This window comes from Zingiber officinale, chromosome 8A, assembly GCF_018446385.1.
Source record: "Zingiber officinale cultivar Zhangliang chromosome 8A, Zo_v1.1, whole genome shotgun sequence".
NCBI classification, from domain to species: domain Eukaryota; kingdom Viridiplantae; phylum Streptophyta; class Magnoliopsida; order Zingiberales; family Zingiberaceae; genus Zingiber; species Zingiber officinale.
Window position 1 is genome coordinate 26,397,065 of NC_056000.1, and position 20,607 is coordinate 26,417,671.

General features: G+C 37.3%; 1 protein-coding gene across 3 annotated transcripts; it reads left to right on the forward strand.

Moving 5' to 3' along the window:
* The first annotated feature begins 3,976 nt into the window (after positions 1-3,976).
* Positions 3,977-9,422, forward strand: LOC122008120 (target of rapamycin complex subunit LST8-like). 3 transcript variants are annotated; one of them, XM_042563725.1, is made up of 12 exons: positions 3,977-4,087; positions 4,185-4,346; positions 5,681-5,814; positions 6,031-6,132; positions 6,204-6,316; positions 6,653-6,722; positions 8,172-8,249; positions 8,389-8,505; positions 8,580-8,674; positions 8,831-8,910; positions 8,990-9,049; positions 9,139-9,422. In XM_042563725.1, the coding sequence occupies exons 3-12, from the start codon at positions 5,707-5,709 to the stop codon at positions 9,264-9,266; spliced, it is 951 nt and encodes a 316-aa protein (XP_042419659.1). In that variant the 5' UTR covers positions 3,977-4,087; positions 4,185-4,346; positions 5,681-5,706; the 3' UTR covers positions 9,267-9,422. The 3 variants fall into 3 exon arrangements, with proteins under 3 accessions (XP_042419659.1, XP_042419658.1, XP_042419660.1); XM_042563724.1 differs by having other exon boundaries at positions 4,001-4,346; XM_042563726.1 differs by having other exon boundaries at positions 4,005-4,346; positions 5,686-5,814.
* The last annotated feature ends 11,185 nt before the right edge of the window (positions 9,423-20,607 follow it).

The window sequence follows — 20,607 nt, forward strand, 5'->3', positions numbered from 1 at the left end:
CTGGTTCAGGCTTGGTCTTTGTCTTTTCCTTGGAGGAACCTGCAAACAAAGCAATACTTTTCTTGGTTCTGGCATTAGTTTGCTCGTGTAGCTCAAGTTCGCAAAATAGCTCGTCTAATTTTAACTTGGAAAGATTCTTCGAAATCTTGCAGGCATCCACGATGGATGCCCACAATGCATTTCGAGGAAATGCGTTTAGAGTGTACCTGATCAAATCGCGATTCTCCATTTGGTGGTCTATCGCGTGAAGTCCGTTGAGGATGTCTTTGATCCTCGCGTGGAGCTGACTTGCTATTTCTCCTTCCTGCATTTTAATATTAAATAATCTATTTAGAAAAAGATCACGTTTAGTTACCTTGGCGTCGCTCGTTCCTTCGTGTAGTTTTGTCCCATAATTCCTTTGCATTTTGGTGTGGGTCCACCCGGTTCAGCTCTTCCTTCGTCAGCCCGCATTATAGAGTGTTGAGTGCTTTGAAATCCGTCTGGGCTTTCTTCTTCATGTCCGGATTCCACTGTTCTGGGTCTAGTGGATTTCCGGAGTTGTTGATTGGCGCTTTGTATCCTCTGGTGACGCTAAACCACTAGTCGAAGTTGGTCTTCAGATAGATCTCCATTCACTTCTAGTAGGGGAAATCGTCACCATTGAATAGAGGGGGGTGAACTGTGCTAAAACCTTCGATTTGAGACATTTTACCTTGCACATAAAATAAAACAAGGAAAAAGAAATCCCAAGACTTGGTCCTGGATTAACAGTGTAGGAGAAAGAAAGAAATTTAAGATTGAATTGGTGTTGCACCAATTTAGTTTAATTTGCTACGAAAAAAGATCCAAAAAGGCAACAATACCAATTTGGATTGTTTCAAAAAATCTAAATCCGAAAAAAAATTTAAAAAGAAATTCACTCCTTCTGTCTGATTGGTGGTTACACCAAATTAGAGCGGTACCTGCTCTGATACCACTTGTTAGATCGTAGAGCTCGCTGGAGGGGATGAATAGCGATTTCAAATTTGTTTAAGAGTATGCAGCGGAAAAAGCACAAAACAATGATAACACGGACTAGTTTTACTTGGTTTGGAGCCTTGATCAACTCCTACTCCAAGGCCCGCACTCGTCGAGTACTTTCAGTGGGCAATCACTAATAGTTCAAAAATTGATTACAATAGTAAGTACAAGAACTATTATAAGGAAAATACCGACAACAATAATAAAACAAAGCTTGAGCTGCAGGTTGTCGGAGAGGCTTTGTAGCGTCGCAGGAGCACAGCACAATAGAGCAATCGTTGGAAGACGTTGGTGTATTTTGCTCCAGGGTGAGACCTCCTTATATAGGATGCTCCGGACGCTCAGACCGTGACATAGGTATGGCCAATCAGTGCGCTCCTCGTTGCGACAGGATAGAGTTTTGCCTTCCGGGCGCTCGGACAAACTCCAGGCACCCGGACCACCATCTTCCAGAAAGTCCTTCTCCTGCAAGAAAATGTTAGTCCGAGGTAAAATAAAAGTTATACTACCTTGCAAACCAGAAGTTAACACAATTATAGTAAAAGAGTAGTAATTAGATTTCGTCTCACCAAGACCGGAATCTAGTCATGATCTCAACTTAGATTCCCGAAATGGTTCTAAGTTGAATTGACGTCTACTGTTCCCTCGAATGGGGAATGTATCCTCACCAAGTCACTCTCCTCCAGTGACTTACCTTAACTTACCTGCCAGACACCCGGTCAGCCCGTCGGCCCATCTGGACTTCGTGCCAGCTATCAGGTCAGCCCGTCGACCTAGATGGACTTCATGCCAGACATCCGGTCAGCCCGTCGACTAGTCTAGACTTCGCGCTAGCTATCAGGTCAGCCCATCAACCTAACTGGGCTTCGTGCCAACTATCGGTCGGCCCGTCGACCTAGCTAGGCTTCGTGCTAGCTATCCGATTGGCCCGTCGACCTAGTTGGGCTTCTCTTGCACACTTCGTCAAAGTGTTAGATCACTATGAAACTAACTTAACCTACTTTGTCATTCATCAAAATCTTAGTTAGACCGTCAGTGCTAACCGCACCAACAGTTATAGCAGCTATCATTCCGAGTAGCTGCTACATCGTTGTAGCAACTATTATTCCGAGTAGCTGCTACAGCGTTGTAGCAGCTAGCTATGGAATTAATTAACAGCTAACCACCCGAGACGTCCTATAAAGATATTTATAGATAAACAATATATAATATGAATAGATGAGAGGAAATTATAATTTAAAATGAAACGACTTACGTAAGAGCTGCTACAACGTTGTAGCAGTTACTTGGATAGTTAGCTGCTACACGTTGTAGTAGCTACATGGATAGTTAGTTGCTACAAGGTGTAGCAGTTAACTGTTAAAGTAGCTGCTACAACGTGTAGCTAATCATCAGTTAGCTGCTACAGCATTGTAGCAGCTATCATTTCAAGTAGCTGCTACAACGTTGTAGTAGCTAGCATTCCAAGTAATTGCTACAATATTGTAGCAGCTACCTCAACGCGTTGTAGCAGCTATCATTCCAAGTAGGTGCTACAATGTTTTGAAAAATGAAACGACTTACCAAGTAGCTGCTACAAAGAGAAATATTTTATTCTGATAATATAAAAAACTATATAAACAAGTTACCTACCAAGTTAGCTATAAATTATATAAGAAAAAAAACTGGTAGCATAGTAGCTAGGGCTTGTGCTTGGTAGAATATATATATGGTGCAAAAAAAAAAAAATTTGTACAGAGCTAAAAAATAGACAGTGGAGGGGAAAGATTTACCAAGTAGTGGCTACAATGTTGTAGCGGCTAACCATCGAGTTAACTGCTACAAAGTTGCAGCAGCTATCATTCCGAGTAACTGTTACAGCGTTGTAGTAGCTAGCTATGGAATTAATTAATAGTTTAGCACCCGAGACGTCGAATAAAGATATTCACAGATAATGGTATATAATAGGAACAGAGGAGCGAAAATTACAACTTAAAATGAAATGATTTAGCTGCTACAACATTGTAGCTACTGCAAGGTGTAACAGTTAATTGTCGAACTAGCTGCTACAACGTGTAGCTAACCATCGAGTTAGCTACTACAACATTGTAGCAGCTATCATTCCAAGTAGCTGCTACAATATTGTAGCAGCTAACATTCCAAGTAATTACTATAATGTTGTAGCAGCTATCATTCCAAGTAGCTGCTACAATATTTTGAAAAATCAAATGACTTACCAAGTAACTGCTACAAAGTGAAATATTTTCTTCTGATAATACAAAAAAACTATATAAGCAAGTAACTTACAAATTATATAAGCAAAAAACTGGTTGCATAGCAGCTAGGGCTTGTGCTTGGTAGGATATATATATATATATATATATATATATATATATATATATATAGTGCAAAAAAAAGGAATTGTACAACGCTTAAAAATAGACAATGGAGAGGAAAAACTTACGATCGAGAATAGCGAAAGGGGGGCTTTTACACCAGGGTCGCCTTTGTGTTTGACGTGCAATTTGGAGAGCTTCAGTCAGCTGCGACGGAAGACGACAGTGATGGAGAAGGAAGGCACGAGAGAGAGAGAGAGCGGTGAGGGAAATTTTGCTCGGTGATGTTTTAAAAAGAAGATCGAAGTGGAGAGAGAATAAATGAAATATTTGTTTACAAAGAAATCAAGTTGGCAACGTCACGTCTGCGCGTCGCTCACGGTCGTGCACAAAGCGTCGCTTAACACACACACACACACACACACATATATATATATATATATGGGGGGTTTAGAAAATGATTAAAACTTCCTAAAATTCATTTAGTTTTCATATTTTTTTAGAAGGTAAGAAAGATTTATTGTGTTTTTTGATATAATTAATTTGACATAAATTTAAAAGACATAAATAGTATGCAATTATAAAAATATTTTTTTGACTATGGCCTGCCTTCGAGCGATGGTAACGAACGAAACTCACCAATTTAATTTGAAAAAACCGATCTGGTCACTTGTGTTTGTGTTTGGTTGGATCGGACGGTGCTTCTCTTTCCCTTTTGATCCGCTGTTCCTCTTCCGCTGATCCTACATCGTCCTCGGCTCTCCCTCGCGGTTCTTCCCTTGACTTCAGCAGATCAGCTCTAGGGCGGTGCCTCTCAGCGTGTTTTTCTTTTACTGATTGGGCATCTCGTTTCGCTCCGATTTGCAGCACCTGCTAGGAGACCTAGCCGCGAGTAGAGGAGTTAAAATTCTCATGCGAGTGGGCCGGGCGGTAGCAGCGAGCATCATTGCTCCTTTTCTACTCTTGTTTGCAAGCAGCCTTGGAACGCGCGAGCGTTGTGCGACGGCGTTCCCTTATTGTTTGAGATAGGTATACGGGGTTTTCCTCATTATTGTCGTTTAATGTAAGTTCCTCTTGATTAGATCCAGATGTGAATGACAGCGGGCATTGTACAGTGATATTCCGTTGTCCTTCTTGCGATTTGATTGTGCGCGGAGCATCTTATGGCTGTGGTATTGTTGCAGACTACCTGGAATTGTGTTTAGGCCTTAGTGTTTGTACCTATGTTTGTAGATCTAGATTCAGTTGTTTGGGGTGTCGTGTGGGAATTCTAGAACATCTGCGTGCGATTAAACTACACAAAACAACTTAAGCATTGTTTACAAGATGTCCTTTTGTTTCTTAAAAAAGGATTATAATATCAAATGAACCTAGATCAATAAAGAGCTAAAACATTGGCTGAACAATATGGAAATTCTTCTATTTATCATGATGTGTAAATGTTATAATGTCAATTGAATATATTGGATGTAAACTTTAGAATGGTTTTATTTCAGAAGTAGCTTAAATCTTTCTCTTTTAATGTCTTATTCCTTGATTCTTGTTGATGCTATTCTATTTTATTGCTTCATCTTTTGTACTGAATCATGATTGGATTTTTTTTTCCCGCATAGTCGGGCTTTTTCTGATTGATTTGTCACAAAGACTGATGTGTGACCTATTGGATAATAAATCGCTTAACACCATTGTAACTGAAGTGACAACATAAGTTACTTCCCAATATTGTGATGAACCCTGGAAGAATGACAACTGGAACCTGACACGATAAACAAAATGGTGAAAATATAACAGATGGTGCACATGATCTATAATAAAGAATGAAAAGTGGAAACGGTGAGAACTTTTAGTCAAGCCATGCAATCTAGGCCTTCAACGCATTCATACTTGTGGCACTGTTTCAGTCCATAAGCACATAATAAAACAGTGACTTCATGCACATAAGAGGATTGCTACATAGTATACCTCCTTGGCGTGTCAAATATTCAAGCTTTGTGGCTGAAAAATAATTTTGTAATAATGGACAATAGGACAATAATTAGCTAAACCACATTCGGCAACATTGATAGACTTCCCTCAAGGATTGTTTTATAGTTTTTGTTCAATTCGTCGATCTAAACTGCATATTATATTCCTATTCTTAATCGCATCTAAGCCTTTTGAACCTGTTGCTGATGCCTAATGGGATATTGAGGATTTGACCATTCTCATCTCAGGGGCATAATCCAGTCTAGTGGCGATATGTTGGGTATTTACTCTTGATTTTCTTTTCTTTTTTACTAAACTTCTTTTTGCTTAATTTTAGTTTTATTGCTATCTAGCTTCTGTGTTAGTCTAGTTCTAATGCATGTTTTACCTTGTCCAAGGCTAGGTGAGCAATAGGTTTTTGAGAATGAGTCAACCTTCTGTCATTCTTGCCACGGCAAGCTATGATCATACTATCAGATTCTGGGAGGCCAAAAGTGGGCGCTGTTATCGCACCATTCAATACCCAGATTCTGTGAGTGCATCAATTCCTGGATGGATCTATTGCATTTTTTCCCCAAGAAGATAGTGGTCTGACCTTAATTCTTTCCATGTGCAAAAATTGGTAAATGGCGTGCGATATCAAGATGAATCATCCTCTTCAAATTCTCATGCTCCTGTAGACTTTCCTAAGTATTCCTCTAGTGATATTTGATCTTCTGAACAATGATTATTAATTTATTATCTGCAGCAAGTAAATAGGCTGGAGATTACACCTGACAAAAGATACTTAGCTGCTGCTGGCAATCCCCACATCCGTCTTTTCGACGTTAACACTAATAGTCCACATCCAGTATGCCTGCAATATTTTTTCTATGCTTTTATTTATTTAACATAAATCTCTCATGCTATTTGATTTTTTAGGTTAGAAGCTATGAATCACATACTAATAACGTCATGTCAGTGGGTTTTCAATGTGATGGAAATTGGATGTATTCAGGGTCTGAAGATGGGACAGTGAAGATATGGGATTTGAGGTATCTAAAGTCCGCTTTTGTAGATTTTTTTACTTACCCATTTTTCTAGATGATTTCTGCTGCCTCATTGGCAAATGCAATTTATTCTTAATCAGCTAATGGAACTCAGTTTTGTATAAGAGGGGACTAGACTAATTCCTGTTGTACTTTTGGGGCTCACATAGATAGGCAATACAAGTGTAAGATTAAAAATACGCAGGTGTAGGCTATGGGAGGTCACTTTCCAATGGATTTTTGCAAGTTCTTTGGATGAGTGTTATATTATTATTAGTGGATATACTTCTTATAACTATGCTTTATTTCTCATTTATTTTTCTCTTTTTGTTGATGCTTCAGAACTGCAACTTGTCAACGAGAATATGAAAGCCGTGCAGCTGTAAATACAGTCGTTCTACACCCAAACCAAGTAATTTTTTTTTTTAATATTATTCACATATTCATGATGGATACAACAGAAAAGCATTTTTTGTGAAAATGATTTTTTTTTCTCTGGAGCTACTGTGAAAAGATTGCTATGCACTCATTGTTGTACATTTATTGTAATTTTATTTTTCTTATCCATAATTGCATGTGTTCCATTGCTAATGATCAGAACAGAAGCCTGGTTAGCAAAGTCAGGTTTAATCAACATTCTTATCATATATTTAACATGAAATTGTATGAGGGATCCTGGTGTTATGAGGCTCACGAAGGATTTTGTATCAATGGCTAAGAACTTATTTGCTTGAACTCAAAACCTCGACCTAGGTTGTGGTGATGCAACCTTACCATTGCATCAAGATTTGCTCTCATGATAACCACAGTTAATCAAATTGATATTGATAAAGAGTTTCTGGTGTTTCTTACCAATGCAAGTGCAACAGATATAAATATATTATTACCTTTCTATGACAAATATTGAATGGACATTTTCCCTTCAAATTCTTGTAGTTTTTTTTTCCTCATAAGATTAGATTATCAAAATTTCTTTTTGTTGGCGAGGAATCTGTATGTTACAGAGTTGTCATACTCTAAAATCTTTATTCATCTCAGAGAATCTTTTAAGAAAATTTCTGGATATCAAGTACTTAAAATTGTTGATGCCTTTCTTTCGATTTAAGCTTCTATTACTTTGCCAATGCCCTGATCTTTTACCAATGTCAGAGCTTGCTATCTGACAGAAGGAACTAATGTTTGATGGATAAAAATGGAAATATAAATGCAACAGATATTAATATTTAGTTACCTTTGTTGAGAATGATGGGAAAAATATATTACGCAATTTTTAAGAGAACTATTATATTATAGTTAGAGGACTCATCGTAATACCCTATCATTACAATACCAGTGTGGGATTAAATCCACAACATATACAACCAATGAGCCTAACAACGAAGACTTTTCTCAAGCTAAAACATAGATATTAACTACATCCAATTTGTTTTAGAGAAGCTTGATGATGTGATGCTCTAGATTGATCTTAATGTTTGGACTGAAATTGATGGCAACTTTGTTTAGAGATCTTCAAAAGATTAAGTTGGTGAGGTCTTGATAAAGTATCCTCTCTTCCCTTGAATGTAGGGTTCCTTTTGTTTTGTTACAATTTTAACCCTTATTTGTCATTCCCAAAACGCATAGGCTTAACTCAGTTTTTTCAATATTTTTCCTTTCTTTCCCCCCTCTTCTGCCCACCTTTTTAAGGAACCAAAAGTGGAATCTTACTTTTTATTCTGAAATAACTGAAATACAATGGAAATGCTTATTTAGTTTCTTTTGCCTAGATTCTCAAATGTGGATTACTCTTTTAAATATCAAGAAACCAGTACGTGGAATTGTATATTATTTTTATGAACTACTAAGTTATGCTATATTGCAGAAAGAACTAATATCTGGTGATCAAAATGGTAACATAAGAGTGTGGGATCTGGCTGCAAATTCGTGCAGCTGTGAGTTAGTAAGTACTTTCGTTTTGCTATGAGATCTGATAAAAATTAAAAAACCAATGTGCAGGAATAATACTTGCAATTCTGTTATTTGGCAATAAATCAAAAGGTAGACGACTTTAATTAATTCAACCATATTACATTCTTCAGGTTCCAGAGGTTGATACAGCTGTAAGGTCTTTGACCGTGATGTGGGATGGAAGCATGGTTGTCGCTGCAAATAATCATGGAACATGTTATGTCTGGCGCTTACTAAAAGGAACTCAGGTTTTTAGTTTTATTTATTTAAATAGTTGATAGAATTTGTCATTTAATTTATCTAGCTGGGATTTCTATTGTAGACAATGACCTACTTTGAACCACTCCATAAATTACAAGCACACAATGGATATATCTTGAAGTGTCTGCTTTCTCCAGAATTTTGTGATCCCAATCGGTAACTACTAATTTTTACTCTCCTATTAATAACTGAATAAATCCATGGTGGTTGTTTATTACTCTGTTTGGAAGCTATAATATTATCCTCATTGACACCTTTTCTAAGCGATCCACAATTTTAAATCTGGCGTGTAATTTGCTGATTTACTTTTAGGTATCTTGCTACTGCTGCATCTGATCACACTGTGAAAATATGGAACGTAGATGGTTTTACCTTGGAGAAGACTTTAACAGGCAAGAAAAACCTTTATCACTATTGCTCGGCGGTATTACTTTGATGAATGTCTCATTGGTACTCTGATAACATGATCAGGACATCAGCGCTGGGTTTGGGATTGCGTTTTCTCTGTCGATGGTGCTTATCTGATAACAGGTGAAGGATATGTATGATCTACAATTTCTTTTTCCCTTTTATAAATGCTAGTTATGTGAATAGATGTGACAATGTGTTGTTATGTGCAGCTTCATCTGATACGACTGCAAGACTTTGGTCGATGTCCACTGGAGAAATCATCAGGGTTTACCAAGGTCATCACAAAGGCACAATCTGCTGTGCTCTCCATGATGGCGCTGAATCACCGCCTACCTGACCAGTGTTTATATCATTCGAAGTGTTGCTCTTCATGATGGTGTTTCTCGATGCTATTTGTCTTTCAGAATTTATTCGACTTCTTTGAGGTAAACTATTCGCGACACTGATGGTGCTGTGTCCATGTCTATAATTTATAAAGTAGCATTATAACGAATGTGTCTATTAGTCGTTAGAGTTACTCCAGTTCTCATGAAAAACCAAGTTACATTTACAGGACGAACAGAACTCAAATCATAAACTATTAACAAAATAAGAATGAAAGGAGATATCCAACACTGAACACAGATATTTATGAGAAAAGAAGCATACAACGTGAGTAGGAAAATGCACACAAGCTACTTATGAGAATAAAATCCCTACTGATCAAACTCAAGGACGATATACTGGTTTGCTTCAAGCCTCTATTACTTCATTAACTATATCCAATTGCTGCATATTGCCTCTTTTTCCGGTGAAAAGTTACATCACGACATCTGTGAGCAGGAGTGGATAAAATTTCAGTTAAATTAATCAACTGAACTAATTTATTTCAGAAATTCAATTTTATTAATTCAAAATTTTATTTTCATTTTTTAAGAAAATCTTGATTATATTAGTTTGTTGTTGATCTCTATTATAAAATTTAAAATTTGATTAAATCGATTAAATGAAACGGTCAATAAATTCATTAAATCCTACTGTCAACAATCAACTTATAATGTATTATTTATAGTTATATGTGGTCATCTATTTGATTTTTTTGATTTATTTCTTTATAGATGACTGTTCAATTGATATGATATTCAATTCATAGATAATTCGTACTCATGTCATTGGGTTTTTCATTGAATCAATCGAGTACATAGTGATCCAACTCCAACTTTTGGGTTAAGACGGGGATTTTTATAGAGGAATATTGTGACTTTCACCAATAGAATATTCACTCCACTTGTGAGTGCCAATAATATGTTAGGGAATTACGGCTGGTAGCTGATCAAAGAATGAATAGTCGTAGTCAATTGACTAAGAAGTTTCCTGAGCCTTACCATCAACGTCATCCTGTCGGACAAGAAGCATACACTCGGAACCATCCCGACCGGCGATCTTGCTCTCTTGAGCAACCTTGTACCACCTCTCAACCTCAGCAAGAGTCAGATCAGGAGAAGGGCGAAGAGAAAAAGGGAAAAGGTAAAATTGATCCTAAGAATGGTTAATATGATTTCAAGATGTCCAACAGATGACGATTTCACTCAAGTTTGGAAGATTCATGGTTGCCGATTGAAAAACTATAGAGTTAGCACTGGTCGTGGTACAACTAAGAGCCCTGTGATCAACTTTGGGCCTAGTGATTTAAAGGGGGTGGACATTCCCCATAATGATATTTTGGCGATTCAAGCTCTCATTATCAACTATATAGTGAAGAGGATCTTCATAGACACGGACAACTCTGTTACCATTATCTTCAAAGAAGCCTTTAATCAATTACAATTGGATGGGGGAAACTGAACTCCATAAACATCTCTTTGTTCGGATTCACAGGACATCAGGTACAACCAATGGATCAAATTCATCTTTCTCTCTCCTTAGGAGAGGAATCAATGAGAAGGACAAGGCATACACTTTTCCTCATCATAAATACGGAGTCCGCTTATAATGTTATATTAAGGAGACCAACATTGAGCACTTTCTAGGCAACGGTTTCTACTTTCCATCAAAAGATCAAATTCTCGGTGAATAACCAAGTCGGAGAAGTAAAGGGAAGTCAACTGGCAGTCAGAAAAAGCTATGTTGATGTAATTTGGGTTGATTCTCGAAAGGCTTGCCGAACCCACAATGCTTTCTTCCAAGTTACTCAAGGAGACACCAATAATCCGACTCGAAAAGGGCCACAAAGATGTCTAAATTCATCTTGACCAACTAGGAGGGATAACCCGAGTCACCATAGATCTTGACTCAAGACTCGGGGGAGAATTTATTGCATGCCTCTTTCACAACCACGATGTCTTCTCCTAATCGGCCAAAGAAGTTGGGGGCATCTCTCCTTTGGTGAAGGTTCATCGGTTGAACACGCTTCCAGGGGCCTGACTTGTTTGGCAGAAGAAGCGAGAATTTTCACTTAAACAAAACCAAGTGATTCAGGCAGAAATTGATAAACTGCTAGAAGTTGGGTACATAGGGGAAATCCAGTTACCGACTTAGTTAGCTAATGTGGTATTGATATCTAAATCAGGAGATAATGTTGGTGCGGGAAGCATTCGACGATCGAACCTATGTTTTGATTATGTCAAAGGGTTCAAAGTTAAGGTGTTTTGGTTTCTAATATGTTGAACAAGTTTGCAGAAAAGTCCTAAGTGTACTTAGACAAAAGTCTTAGCTGCGGTTAGGCAAGTGAAAAACCCTAGGAGGCGGTAACCCTAGGTCATAGGGGGTGGTAACCCTATGCGGAAAGTCTTGGTGGGTCGAGTGCTTCAGGCAAAAGTCCTAGGGGGTAACCTTAGGTGGAAAGTCTTGGTGTCGCGAACCAGGTGAAAGACTGGACCAGCCGGGAAGCGGACGTCCAGCAAAAAGTCCGGAAGCATCGAGCGCCGAGCAAAAGTCCAGTCGATCTGGAGGATCGCACTGGCATCAGGTAAATCTCCTGAGTGGAGTAGGTGAGGACGCGTTCCCCGTAGAGGGAACAGTAGGCGTCGGGTCGACGTAGGGTTTCCGGTTGAAAATCCGAAGTCAGACCCGGACAGTTCGATGACTGTCAAACTTCATATTTATGATATAATATGTGCTAACTTTTGTTTTGCAGGATATGTTTGTGTTTTGGAACTAACATGTATTGCAGGTACGAAAGAACAAGGTTAAGCCTCGGATAAATAGTGTCTGAGGCGCCTCCATGGAGCTTGGAGGCGCCTCGGGTGCAAAAGATGAGCTGGCTGCGAAGAAGGCTTAGAGGCACCTTGATGGAAGCTCAAGGCGCCTTGGACTGGTGGCTGAAGGCGCCTTGGAGAGCAAAGAAGGCGCCTTGAACCTGATAAGGTTCAACCAGTTCATCCCTTATCTCAGCGTGTGACTCGGCCAGCATGGAGGCGCCTTGGATGGCTTTCAAGGCGCCTTGAACACCCTTTATAAGAGGGTCTCGACCAGCAGCTCTTCACAACTTCGCACAAGCAATCATTCTGCAACCTGCTGCTAACGAGACGTTCCGACAAAGCCTCAACTAGACGCCGACAACCCGGAGCTTCAGATTTAGTCTTTTTGTTGTCGGTATAACTGTTATTTTTACTGCTTTAAATTCTACTTAGTTTGTAATAGTTTTTACGAACTATAGTTGTTGCCCACCGAAAGCGGTCAGTGACCGCGGGCCTTCGAGTAGGAGTCGAGATAGGCTCCGAACGAAGTAAACTCTTTCGTGTCTGTGTGCTTGTTTTTATTTTCCGCTGCTTATTACTCTGTTAGTTTTTCGTACGATTTATGAATTCGAAAAGTGAAAGCCACGAGCGCTATTCACCCCCCCCCCCCTTTAGTGATTCTCGATCCAACAATTGGTATCAGAGCCAGGTTGCTTCGAATAGGTGAAACCACCATTTGAGCATTTTTTTTTGACTTTTTCGTCTTTTTCGCCTTTCGTTTTTTCCCTCCAAAATTATTTTCAAAAAATTCATTTTCATCTTTTCACAATTGATTGGGATTAACGAAATATCGCATTTAGCAAATTTTGAAATAATATTTTTTATATTATTTTAATAATATTTTTTATTATTTTATTATTATTTTTTTAAAATTTGTAAATTGTTATTTCTATCTTTAAACTGCACTACTAATCCAAGACCAAGTCTTGGAACAAGCCTTTTTGTTTCTTTGTGTGCAAGATTTATTTCTCAAATGACCCATCAAGAAGGCTACAGCACTGCTCGTCCCCCGCTCTTCTCCGGCGAAGACTTCGGCTATTGGAAGTGTCGAATGGAGTCTTTTCTCCAGGCCCAGTTCGACATATGGATGATGGTCAAGACTGGATTCGAACTACCAACTGACGAAACCGGCAAACCAACACCATGCGAGAACTGGGATCCTATCCTAATCAAGAAAGTAGAGGTTAACGCCAAAGCAACCTACACCCTACAGTGCAGACTAACAAATTCAGAGCTTGATCGAGTTGGAAAGTTCTCAAGTGCGAAGGAGTTATGGGAGAAGCTGATTGAGCTTCACGCAGGTATTTCTGATACGAAAATAGGTAAGCATGTTTTAATTAACGAATTATTTGAGCAAATTAATACTACTCCGGCCGAGAAAGGTGTTGCGTCATTTGCAGGTACAAGCAAGATGAAGAAAGTGTTAAAGGCAACATGGTCCGAGTCATCAGACGAATATGAATCCGATGAAGAAGAACAAGCAAGCCTCCTCGCTCTACCAGTACTAGCGCATGTTGCCGAAACCGAGTCCGAGCTTGAATCTGAACCGAGAACGAATCAGACACTGAGTCCGAGTGAAGCCACGGATCTGTATCCGTTTCCGAAGGACCCAAACCCACTGTAAGTTCTATAATGTCTAGTATTAACCTAGATAATTCGGAAAACTTAATTCCTTACTTGCTTAAGAAGTTGGCCAAATCTAACGTCCGAGTCAAGTTACTTCTAAAGGAGATAACAACCCTTAAAGAAGTGACCAACTCAAGTCCCTTAACTGAGTCAGTTCAAATTGAAAGTTCAACTCAAGTCCAACAACTTGAGGAAGAAAATTTCAATTTAAAAACTCAAGTTAAAGAACTCAAGGACACGTTGGAACGGTTCACCTTGGGTTCCAAGAATCTGGATCTGATTCTTGGAAAACAGCGAGCCGTTTACAACAAATCCGGACTTAGATTTAAAACTAAAAGAAAATACAAATCGTATTTATCATTAGTAAATAGAAATGATAGAAACACAATCCAAGCATGGGTACCTAAGTCCAACCTGATCAATCAAGTTGGACTTGGTCAATATTGGGTCCCCAAGAATCAAGTCTATTACCTTGATAGACCATATCAAGGCTATGATCCAGGGGGAGCCAAAAGAAAAACTGTCTTAATAAAAAGATAAACCATTAAAAGAATATAATTAAAATTAATTAAAAATTAAATTAAATTAAACTAAATGAAATTAAATTAAAATTTAAATCAAATTTATTCTTACAAAATCTTAAAAATCCAAGGGTAGGCTCCAGAATAGCTGACACCTCCAAAACTTAATCTACCTGACAGGGGTAACCAAGAGTAGACTACCCGGCAGGGTAATTAAGGTTAGATTAAAATGGGCTAGGTTTAACTTGACTCACGGTACTGGTAAAGTATTGGATGATAGTACGTTGGGAAAACTTAGTCATCGCATGTCTAGGAAGATATGGTTTCGACCTGGTACATTTGGCTAAGTGGAACTGACCGAAACTACCCTTTATGGATCCTAACCAGTTAGACCAAGGTTTTGTATTAAGTTCAATAGGTAGAACTATTTGGAAAACCTCGAAAGCATGATTACTTTAATGATGTCCTTGTGACTCACCATAGCCCAGAAGTTTATCCAAAGAATACCTATTTGTTGAACCCAAAACTAAACTTGAATCTAACACAAAGTTAAACCAAAACTCTAAAATTGAACCTAATTCATCTCACAAAATTATAGGATTCCCTGATTTGAAATTTAGATCGGGTGAGATGACTAAGGATTAAAAATCAAATCAAATTAAATTAAATAATTAATAATCTTTAAAATAAAGGAAAAATTATTTTAAAAACATTTTAAAATCATTTTGAAAAATCTTTTAAAACTTCTTTAAAATTATTTGAAAATTTCTTTTAAAAACAATTTCGAAATTATTTAAAAATCTTTTAAAAATCAATTTAAAAATCTTTTAAAAATCAATTTTAAAAATCCTTTAAAAATCAATTTCAAAATTATTTTTAAAAATCATTTAAAAATCTTTTTCAAAATTATTTAAAAATCTTTTTCAAAATTATTTAAAAATCCTTTAAAAATCAATTTCAAAATTATTTGTAAATTATTTGAAAAATCTTTTAAAAATCTTTTTTAAATCATTTTCAAAATTAATTTAAAAATCTTTTAAAAAATCTTTCAAAATTATTTGAAAAATCCTTTAAAAATCAATTTCAAAATTATTTTAAAAATCCTTTAAAAATCTTTTCAAAATTATTTTTAAAAAATTGTTTAAAAATCTATTTCAAAATTATTTGAAAAATCCTTTAAAAATCAATTTCAAAATTATTTTTTAAAAATTGTTTAATAAAAAAATTGTTTAAAAATCAATTTCAAAATTATTTTAAAAAATTTGTTTAAAAATCTATTTCAAAATTATTTGAAAAATCCTTTAAAAATTAATTTTAAAATTATTTTTAAAAAATTGTTTAAAAATCTATTTCAAAATTATTTGAAAAATCCTTTAAAAATCAATTTCAAAATTAGTTTAAAAAATTGTTTAAAAATCTATTTCAAAATTATTTGAATAGTCTTTTAAAAATCATTTTAAAAATCTTTTAAAAATTTAAAATTCGTTGAAAAATTTATTTGAAAACCATTTAATTTCAAAACCTTTGAAAAATTAATTTCAAAATTACTTAAAATGGTTAATTAATTTCAAAATATTATTCAATTAATTTCAATCAGTTTAAAGGGGTTTAAAATATCTGTCAAATTATGATTGCAAATGTTAACTCCAATTAATTTTTAATATATTCTCAAAGGTTTAATATTTACTCATTTGAAATTCAAACTTATATTTTCAATAGTTTTATTGACAAAGTTAACTTTATCTCACACTCACTCATAAGCTAAATATGTCTGAAAACCTAGAATGGGTGAGATGGAAAATGAGGCAAAATATAAAAGACCTATTATATTTTATACATGCTTGGACTCTAGGACCCTAGGAATTCATGTTTGTATTAATTAAGGGGGAGTGAGCGGAGTCAAGCTAATTATCAAGTAACTTTTGAAAAGCTTTTCAAATTTAATTAAATATCTTTTGAAAAACTTTTCAAATTTAACTCAGTATTAAATGGTCTTTCAAAACTATCCCTAATTTGGCTATATTTTTTTTATTATCCCCTATCAAACTCCCTACTTTTCAAACTAAGAATTTAACAAAAATTCCTTATTAAAATTGTTTTCTAATTTAAAAAGTTAACTAAATATTTTTCGAAAGCTTTTCAAATTTAATTAAGTATCTTTCGAACAACTTTAACTAAGTCTTCTTCAAAACTACTTCAAATTTGACTATGTTTTCTTTGAAAAATCAAGTTCTCTTTAAACTAAAATTATGTTCCAAACTTAGCTATCTGGCAATGTGCTTTTTCAACGCAATCATTTTTAAAGCTAAAAATATAGCTAAGTTGATTCATTTCAAAAAATATGTGCTACTCGTAAAGGGGAGTTTAAAATCGAATATTTGTTTTTCTCTTTTCCTAGTTTTCTTTTTTATTTATATCAAAGGGGGAGAGAGAAAAGTTAAGTAAAGAGTAAACTTAAACATAATCAAAGGGAAAGCATAAAGTTTTTTATTTATGCTCATGTTTAAGTTTCTATACTTATCTGTACTTACTGTCATACTTTTTACTTAACGTTGAACCGTATTGCCATAATAAAAAAGGGAGCGATTGTTGATGTGGGAAGCATCCGACGATCGAACCTATGTTTTGATTATGTCAAAGGTGCAAAGTTAAGGTGTTTTGGTTTCTAATATGTTGAACAAGTTTGCAGAAAGTCCTAAATGTACTTAGGCAAAAGTCCTAGTTGCGGTTAGGCAGGTGGAAAACCCTAGGGGGTGGTAACCCTATGCGGAAAGTCTTGGTGGGTCGAGTGCTTCAAGCAAAAGTCCTAGGGGGGTAATCCTAGGTGGAAAGTCCTGGTGTCGCGAACCAGGTGAAAGACTGGACCAGCCGGGAAGCGGACGTCTAGCAGAAAGTTCAGAAGCATCGAGCACCGAGTAAAAGTCCAGTCGATCTGGAGGATCGCAGTGGCATCAGGTAAATCTCCTGAGTGGAGTAGGTGAGGACGCGTTCCCCGTAGAGGGAATAGTAGGCGTCGAGTCGACCTAGGGTTTCCGGTTGGAAATCCGAAGTCAGACCAGGACAGTCCGATGACTGTCAAACTTCATATTTATGATATTATATGTGCTAACTTTTGTTTTGCAGGATATGTTTGTGTTTTGGATCTAACATGTCTTGTAGGTACGAAAGAACAAGGTTAAGCCTCGGATAAACAGTGTCCGAGGCGCCTCCATGGAGCTTGGAGGCGCCTCAGGTGCAAAAGATGAGCTGGCTGCGAAGCAGGCTTGGAGGCGCCTTGAAGGAAGCTCAAGGCGCCTTGGACTAGTGGATGAAGGCGCCTTGGAGAGCAAAGAAGGCGCCTTGAACTTGATAAGGTTCGACCAGTTCAGCCCTTATCTCAACGTGTGACTCGGCCAGCATGGAGGCGCCTTGGATGGCTTTCAAGGTGCCTTGAACACCCTTTATAAGAGGGTCTCGACCAGTAGCTCTTCACAGCTTCGCACAAGCAATCATTCTGCAACCTGCTGCTAACGAGACGTTTCGACAAAGCCTCAACTAGACGCTGACAACCCGGAGCTTCAGATTTAGTCTTTTTGTTGTCGGTATAACTGTTATTTTTACTGCTTTAAATTCTACTTAGTTTGTAATAGTTTTTACGAACTATAGTTGTTGCCCACCGAAAGCGGTCAGCGATCGCGGGCCTTCGAGTAGGAGTCGAGATAGGCTCCGAACGAAGTAAACTCCTTCGTGTTTGTGTGTTTGTTTTTATTTTCCGCTGCTTATTACTCTGTTAGTTTTTCGTACGATTTACGAATTCGAAAAGTGAAAGTCACGAGCGCTATTCACCCCCCTCTAGCGCTTCTCGATCCAACAGATAAGTGGCGGGTCTGCATTGACTTCCGAAACCTTAAGAAAGCATGCCCAAATGACTGCTATCCACTCCCCTGTATCGACCAGTTGGTAGACTTGATTTTCAATTGTGAGTTTATATGCATATTGGACGTTTACCAAAGCTACCATCAAATCCCTTTAGCTCTGTAGAATCAAGAAAATATTAATTTTATCATCCCTAACGGAACCTTTTGTTATACTGTCAGGTCATTCTTCTTAAAGAACGTAGGGGTGACTTATCAACGGTTTATGGATTGGGTGTTAAAACACCATATCATAAGAAATGTGGAGGTATATGCGCATGATATTTTAATCAAATTTGTATGACCTGAGACCCTGATCTCGGACATTGAGTAAATATGTTGCACTTTGAGATAATACAGGTTTAAGTTAAACCCCTACAAATGTCTTTTCAGAGTCAAGAGTGAAAAATTTCTAGAATACATCGTTACTGAACTAGGAATTAAAGTCAATCCCAAGAAGGTTCAAGCTCTCCAGAATATGATATTACCTCACAGTCTTAAAGAGGCGCAATGACTAGTCGATCGCATCATGACACTGTCTCTATTTTTCTCTCATCTGGTCACTCGGAGTTTACCTTTCTTTAAAGTGTTGAGGAAAATTGCTACATTCGAATGGAATTAAAAATGTGATCAAGCCTTTATGGAGTTGAAAGAATATTTGTCTCGACTCCCACTCCTCTCCAAGCAGTAATGGGTGAAATGTTGTGAGCATACTTATCGGCCTTTGAAGGGCAATCATTGTGGTTTTGTTATGATAGGAAGACAACACCCGATATACTTTTTTAGTCACTTGTTAAAAGACATTGAGAATATGTACACCAATATGGAGAAGCTAGCATTCAGACTGACCTTAGTTTCTCATCGACTGAGGTTATATTTTCTTGCCCATCTAGTCATAATCCTCAACAATAGTAGTCTAGGTCGGGTGCTAACCAACCTAGAGGTTTTTGGGAGGTTTATTAAATGAACCACCGAATTAAGTGAATGTGATATTTAGTAGCAATCGAGAACTGCTATCAAAGCTCAAGTCTTAGTCAATTTTATGACTGAAATACCCGATGGGATGGTCGAGGGGACGTGGAGGATTTATGTAGATGACTCATCTACTCAATAGGGTAGCAGAGTAGGGATTCTATTGATATCCCCACAAGATGATGTACTCTCACTTTCAATCCGACTTGACTTCCAAACATCCAATAATGAAGCAGAATATGAAACTTTATTAGTAAGGCTTCAAGCAGCCAAACAGGTGGGGGCTTCTCGAGTCATTATCTATTTGAATTTCCAGCTGATAGCTCAACAGATAGCAGAGAATTTCGAGATCAAGAATGAACTACTATAATGCTATGTCGATACCTTTGAAAGACTTAGGTCCCGCTTTCAAGAAGTTAGTCTCCAAAAAATTCCCCTTGCAAAAAATCAGAGAGTCGATGAGTTGGACGAATTGGCTAGTACACTAGCAAATTGGAGGACTAAAGGCTGTGTATCTCAGGTCCTATTGATCTCTCAAGTTGACCAAGTCTCGAGCCCAAGTATACATGCCTACTGGAGAGTACCTATCATCACCTATCTTGAGCAAGGAACTCTGCCTGTTGATCCTAAACAAACCAGGTTGCTCAAGAGGAAAACTCCCCAATTTACTCTAATCGAGGAGGTATTATATCGACAGTCATTTTTCCAACCCCTCCTTAAATGCCTTGGTATGAATAATGCTGACTATGTTATGCGAGAAATTCACTCGAGTATATGTGGAAATCATGTGGGGGAAGAACATTAGCTTAAAAGGTACTACTAGTTGAATACTTCTTGGCAACTTCACAGGCAGACATGACTCAATTAGTTGTTGCTTGCCTTCAGCACCAGAAGCATCGAAATCTTTCTCATTGTCCGACTAAGTTCTTAAAAACTTCCATCATATCTTATCCCTTTGATCAGTGCTACAGGGATATTGTTGGTCCCTTTTCCATTGAGCAACAACAAAAGAAGTTCCAGGGTCACTGGTTAAAATAGTGGCGTGAAGGATTTGACATTTAACAAGCTTTCACCTCAATGTCGTATTCTTAGAGCAATGGACAGGTTGAGGTAGTCAATAGGGAGATAGTAAGAGGGTTGAAAATTAAGTTGAATCATGTCCAAGAGAGTTGGGTAGATGAAATACCTAGTATTCTCTAGTCCTTTCAAACTACTCCTCGAGAGAGTATCAAAATGATCCATTCCAATGGGTCATTTCAGTAGAGATTGGCGGCAAATCTATTAGAAGGGATATTTATGGATAAGATACTGATGAATTACATCTTCTTGACTTAGACCACTGATTACGAAGATGAGGGAGAGGACTATCGCCTGACTATTGCATATCGACAACAGATGCGGCTCAATTATAACAGACGGATTATTTCTCACTCTTTCTAGGCCAGAGA

What these genes read in the sequence shown, in the direction of transcription:
- LOC122008120 (XM_042563725.1), top strand. Translation starts at nt 5,707, where the DNA reads ATGAGTCAACCTTCTGTCATTCTTGCCACGGCAAGCTATGATCATACT. An exon ending in CCATTCAATACCCAGATTCT is followed by an intron (nt 5,815 to 6,030) that starts GTGAGTGCATCA and finishes TATTATCTGCAG; the next exon opens with CAAGTAAATAGGCTGGAGAT. An exon ending in GCTTACTAAAAGGAACTCAG is followed by an intron (nt 8,506 to 8,579) that starts GTTTTTAGTTTT and finishes TTTCTATTGTAG; the next exon opens with ACAATGACCTACTTTGAACC.